This window comes from Zingiber officinale, chromosome 1A, assembly GCF_018446385.1.
Source record: "Zingiber officinale cultivar Zhangliang chromosome 1A, Zo_v1.1, whole genome shotgun sequence".
In the NCBI taxonomy this organism is placed as follows: domain Eukaryota; kingdom Viridiplantae; phylum Streptophyta; class Magnoliopsida; order Zingiberales; family Zingiberaceae; genus Zingiber; species Zingiber officinale.
In genome coordinates this window covers 38,961,647-38,967,932 of record NC_055987.1, presented here as the reverse complement: position 1 = coordinate 38,967,932, position 6,286 = coordinate 38,961,647, and the positions used below count along the sequence as shown (strand labels likewise).

Sequence of the window (6,286 nt, the reverse complement as noted above, 5' to 3'; positions counted from 1 at the left end):
TTTTTTTTTCTACAATAGTTTGTGACCTTAAATGTTACCTCCATTTTTTTTTCTCACTGTGGGGCGCCGATAAGTACTTGAAATGAGCAAAATCATCCTTTGCTTCATAGTTTGTAACCTTGAAATCGTAATCTGCAGTTTCAAATTCACAACCGTGAAGCTTGTGGCCAGTCTCTATGAGCTTCGTATCGGCCTCATCAGAAAGCATTCTGTTTTACTCGGTTTTTTCTCTCCTTTCTTTTCGGTTTTTTTAGTTACTCATTTTCATTCCCTCCCCGTAATAAAAGAACATGAAATACTTGATTTCTAGGGGTGAGTAAAAAGTTAGTTAAATTGAATTAACAGACTAAATTGACTTAAGTTATAAGTTCGGTTCAATTAATTCAGAAATTTATTTATGTTTTTAAAATATTAATTATTTCAATTAAATCAGTTCAATTTTGTTTATAAAAGTCTCAATTCGGTTAACTTGATTAAACCGACTTAACAAAAAATAGCAGTTGATTGCTATGCTATTAGCAATCAATTGATATATTATTAGTAGGCGGTTGATGAAGAAAAAATTGATTATTTTGATTTTTAATCGAATTAATTAATATTTTATCAATTTGATGTATTTAGTTTTTATTGAAAAATTTGTTCAATTTAATTAGATTAAAAAAATTAATTTATTTAATTTTAATTTAAATAGTTTGATCGGTTCAATTATTAACCAATTACTCATCCACATCATTAGAAATGATAATTGGGTTGACTCTATAAAAAACGTACATGTATGTATCTTGATTTGGTTTGCCCTTCTTTGTTTTCTTTTCCCATTTTTTAAACACAAAATCTACTAGTAAGCGTGGAATGAATAGAATTTCTATGTCCCGTCTCGTCTGCTCACCTCAATTTAGGCGAAGATGAGATGTAACTGCAACCATGCGAAAGTGGAAGACTAGAGTTTTTTAAAATTGGAAACAACCGATCGGAATTAGATTCCCATTGGTCCGTCGTAGAGAAAATTAGTATGCCAAAAATAAATAAAAATCAGTTAAAGTCTCATTAAAATATTTTTATTAATTTTCAATTTTGTATTTTTAGCTAAGAAATAGTGATTTGTTTTAAATCAAAAATATATTCTTCTAGTATCTATTTAAGTTTATTTGTAGTTATTTAATTTATACATACTTCTAAAATTATAAATTTTATTCTTCGCATTAATTTGATCACCATTCTTATTCCTTTTACTTGTAATACAAATTTTAATGGGATTTTTTAAAAAAAACCTAATTTTTTTTATTTAAACTGCTTATTTTTCATTTATTAGGAAAACAATACTCTATATCGTCCCATTCTATTTTTATTTTAGAACATGTCAAAATAATAATATTGTAGTAATTATGTGATTATAGCTGCTACATAGTATTTATATTAAAACAAATACGATTAGTAACTAGTATAATATAATATCAACCAGAGATAATTGTTATAAGGGACCGGATCCTCTGGTCTCTTATCTTGATCCGTTCTTGGACCAGGATAAAGGGATTGGTGGGAGGTCATGGCCCCCACTTGTTAACAGGTGGGGGTCATTGCCTCCCACCAATGTAAAAGTTGGATCATCAGTTGATTCAATTTTTGCGGACAAAAGAATCCGCCCCCAGTTATAACTATATAGTAGGTGTGATTTTATAATTGTTATAATATAATATTAATTAGTGTTGATTAAAAATAAGTTGTCTATATTATGAAAGTTATGATATGTAATTCTTATAATATAATATTGATTAATGTTATAGTTAAAATAAAGATACTGTCGAATAATGTGATAGACGATAAGGACTATTTTGCTAATAAATGAAAAAAAAAGTTCTTTCAGACAATTCAAATATTACCAAATTTTAAATAAATAAAATAATAAATATATTATCAAATTTGTCATCATTTTATATATATATAATGATGACAAAAATCTGAAAAATGGCAAAACAACTCACTGCAGTGTTGGTGTAAGCAACAAGGAATAATGCCTATGCCCATTCCCTTCCCCATTCCTAGCTATCTATCACCAAGAATATACGCTTAACAAAACTCCTGATGAAGTAATTATTTCCACTTAAACAGCCCCATAAATAGGACACTAGTTAGTGTTTGCCATGGTTAAATTGTTAACCCAAACGTGGATTACTTTGTTGGTTTCTTCTATACATAAAAAAACAAATAAACTTTTAACATAAAAGTATTACAAGAAATTGTGTATTCGGAATAGTTGTTCACCACCTTGAATTCCACCAGATGATGATCTTTACCATGAACTCATAAGACCCGGAGAGAGAGCTTTGGTCCATGTTCACAAGTTCTTTCCTCTGCTACATACTATGCACAATAGTGATGGCTAGATTAGATAATAGATACACATCTGAAAGCCAGACAAGGATAATAATATATATATATATATATATATATATAGGTTTTAGCGTGTAGTAGTAGTAGTAGTGCTGCAAGGAACAAAGAGACAAAAAGAAAGCATGAAGGGTGTGTCAGATCAATTTCTTTTGATTATATATGGACCTAGTGGCTTAACCCTGCTGCTGCTGCTGCTCTCCTGCAGCTGCACTGACTGCACTCCACGCACTCAGCCTGAGACCCTGAGCCATGGATGAATGGATTCATTGTGGTCTGATATGACTAGTCGAAAAGCCCTCTTTTGACTACTGCTCTATCTCTCCAATCTCAGGCACATTTATGAACCCTTCTCATAATTATATGTTGCTATAAAATAGACACTCGAATTGATACAGATTCTTTCTCTCTACTAGTCCTTAAAGCAGGCTAATCATTTGAGTTGAATATTTCCTAGTATATGTTCCATCCATCAACTAACACTAAAAAAATGGAAAAGTAAGCAAAGAGCAAAAGCAGCAGCAGCAGTAGCAGCTAGGAAAGAAAAGCTGGGGTTGGTGCAGGCAAAAGGTATATGCATGCAGTTAACTGAGGATGATTATGATTCTACTTATCAGACTAAGATTTTGCTGCAGTGCAGGCTTCATCTCGTGTGTTATCAAACTGCATCCTGCTGCTGCTGCAGCAGCAGCAGCAGCTGCATGACTCATCACTTCAACTGGAGGAATGAGAATAAAGGCAGGGAGGGCGAGGGAGGAAGCTAAGGGAGTATGCATTTTGCAGCAGGTTAAGGAGGAAAGATTCAAGGAAATTGTGTTTGTGTATTTCCCTCTCTCTCTCCCCTTCTCTCCAGTCTCTCTCACTTTAGCCATTGCAGCTTCTAAAGCACACCAAGAACAGCAAAAAGGAAGGGGATTCTTTGTCTGGGCGAAGGGTGAGAAAAAGCTGGAAACCCAAAAGCAGAGGAGGGGAAAAGGCTACTGTAATTGGTTGAATGAAATAAGTGCATTTAATTAACTAGTAGAGTAGAGAGATTTTCTTTTAAAGAATTTAACTTGTGGAAAGTCCTGCTTTCTAATTTTTCAAGTAGAGCTAGAATGACTAACAATATAATCGAGAAGAAGCTAAGAGATTAAACATTAGTAAAAATTAAGATAAATTCTTGCCCACCGCATCATTAATTAATCTCCTCTTTTAATTAATTTGTTTTTATAAACTATTGATAAATTCCTTCGAGGTCTCAATATTTTTTTATATGAATCCAAATTGATGGTATTGTAAATTTATTATTATTTCACCTATTTGTTTTTTTAAGAATGCATGAATTAGAAAGAGAAGTAAATTTTTTAAGTACAAGAGCCTCCATTAATTCATGGCTAAAATTAATTTTACAAGAGTTCTTTAGCTACTCTAATTACTGATTATAAGCCAACTCAACTCTCTTAAATTAACCGTTAAAACATTAATTCCACTGCATGATTAAATACGTCTCTCGTCTCCTTAATTATTTAATCAATTCGACTTCATGTTAATTATACCGCGTCGGCGGCGGCGCCACCGCCGCCTGCTGTTCCCCGGTGCTGTCTTGCTCGATCTCCGACGATGGCTCGTCGTCTTCGTCGAAGACGTCGATGCCGTAGGCCGCGTGCCCCCCGCCGAAGGCCTTGATGTGGTCCTTCAACGATCTCTTGTGCTTGAAGTCGGATCCGCACACGCAGTACCTACGAATTCATCAGAGATTAGTAAGAATAAGATTTGGATCCTCAATAATATATCGGAAAGGAAGGATAAAGGCGCACCAGAGCTTGCCGCAGTTCTTTTCGTGGGTGCGCCAGTCCCCACGGACGGCGAAGGCCTTGCCGCACTTGCGGCACATGAAGGGCTTGATGCCGTGCTTGCGCTTGTAGTGGGTCTGGAGGGTGCGGAAGTCCTTGAGCGGCTTCGCGCGCGGGTGGTCGATGTTGTTCCGGCACCCCACCGCGCAGCAGTAGCACGGCAGCCGGAGCATCGCCGTCGGCTGCGTCCCCCGCAGCGACTCCGGCCCTTTCCGGTACTGCGACCCATGCCCCCACATATGCATCTGCACATACACACAGTCTCATCATGATGAAGAGTAACTTTGTGAATCAATTCGTAACGACATGTTTGATGCTGCTCCAAATCCAACGAGTTAATACTCAAAATTTTCCAACCCTAAAAAGATTTGGGCAGTGGCAGTAGACTCTTTATATTTTGCATGAAGGTGAAAAATCTAATTAATATGATTATTGTCCTTTAAAAAGAGTTGAAGAAGAAGTGAGATCTTTTGCTTTAGTAGCTTAATGGAGAAGATTGAATTAGCTGTTCAGCCCAAAAATCCAAAGAAAAAAGAAGGTATTCTTTTAGAGAGAGAGAACTTTTGGATTTATCAGAGAGTGCGTCTACTGCAATTCTCTCCGTCCATCATTTCACTTCTTCAGATGAAAAAACACAGACAAACTTAGTTACAGCTCCTTCTTTGATGATCACATGTCGTTACTTTTTTGGTTCATCAGAGATCAAAATTAGAGAAAAAGAGAGAGAAAGAAAGAGAAGTGATCATACTCCATCCATCTTGTCACTTCTTGTTCAATCAAATCCATGCCACGAACATGAAAAAAAAGAAAGAAAGACGAATAATTCGTAAAAACAAAACAAAAAAAACAAACGAAAACAAAACTCAAGTGCGTGGTTGTAAAAGATTCAACTTACTTGCATGTTGTTGTATCTGTTGAAGGTTTTGCAGCAAACAGGGCATGAAAACTGAGTCGGTCCAATGAGGATCTGAGAAGGGGTAGGGATCCAATACTGCCCCCTTGTCAGCTTCCCGATCGCAGGGTACTGCATCGTAATTCCCTGCCGCTCCTCCTCCTGATCTCCATCTTCCTCCTCGTCTTCCTTCTCCTTCTCATCGTCATCATTCGCGCAATTAGGATCAGCAGCCGCCGCCGCTGCAGCCGGAGAAGTATCGTAACCATTAGCGGTGTTCTTTGGCGCCCTCGCGTCGACTCTGGATAGGAGATCCGCTGCACTTGGGCTCGGCAGCCCAATTTGCAGCTCCACGACCTCCTCCTCCTCCTCCTCTTCTTCGTCCTGGTTCGCTTCCTCTCCTGCTCCGCCGCCCATGAGGCTGAGCAGGGGCAGCGCCTCGCGCAGCGGCGGAGACGACGGCGGGTGCAGAGGAGGCGGGAACAGGTAGCTGATATGAAACTGAGAAGGAGAAGAAGAAGATGAAGATGATGAAGAAGAAGAAGAAGAAGACGGAGGAGGGAAGTAGTTTTGGGACATGTAGCGGTTGAAGTAGTAGCCTTTGAAGATGTTGTTGAAGGGATCTGCCATGGCCGGAGAGCTTGGATCTGTGCCTGAACTTCTCTTGTTAGTAGTATTAATAGGGAGATAAGGGAGATATTGGGACTGGAAGAACACAGAGAGAGAAAGAGAGAGAGAGAGAGAAAGAGAGAGAGAGAGGGGGGTTTCTACTTCATTGGATTGTGTGATATATATTATTCAGCCAATTCACGTACTCATTCTTCATCATTAAATTATATATGTTACTGTATCGAAGAAAAAATATTAACCATTATTTTTAGATTTTTATTTTCCTACTCGAAACGAATTATACTCAATCGAATAGATTAGACTTAATCATGTCGATTATTCATTAGACACTCGAATACAAATAACATTTAAAAACACTTTTATGATTGTGGGTTTTCCTTTGACTCTGTTGATGGGAATGTTCTTAATAGTCAAAAACAAACCATTGGAACTAGCTATATATTGATTCACCCTTCAATTTGATTTTTAAAACCTTATAATTAGAAATACAAAGGAGATTTGTTTTTTATTAAAAAAATATATTTATTTATTTATTCCAAAA

At 36.8% G+C, this 6,286-nt stretch overlaps 1 protein-coding gene across 2 annotated transcripts; it reads right to left on the bottom strand.

Annotated features, from left to right (window-relative positions):
* Nucleotides 1–3,734: 3,734 nt before the first annotated feature.
* LOC122023447 (zinc finger protein WIP2-like) lies at nucleotides 3,735–5,876 on the bottom strand. Of its 2 annotated transcripts, XM_042581568.1 has the most exons (4): nucleotides 5,693–5,837; nucleotides 5,119–5,616; nucleotides 4,188–4,468; nucleotides 3,735–4,109 (listed from the first exon to the last, which is right to left on the bottom strand). In XM_042581568.1, exons 2-4 carry the CDS (start codon nucleotides 5,530–5,532, stop codon nucleotides 3,917–3,919), a joined length of 888 nt encoding a protein of 295 aa, XP_042437502.1. In that variant the 5' UTR covers nucleotides 5,533–5,616; nucleotides 5,693–5,837; the 3' UTR covers nucleotides 3,735–3,916. The 2 variants fall into 2 exon arrangements, with proteins under 2 accessions (XP_042437502.1, XP_042437494.1); XM_042581560.1 differs by having other exon boundaries at nucleotides 5,119–5,876.
* Nucleotides 5,877–6,286: the final 410 nt, after the last annotated feature.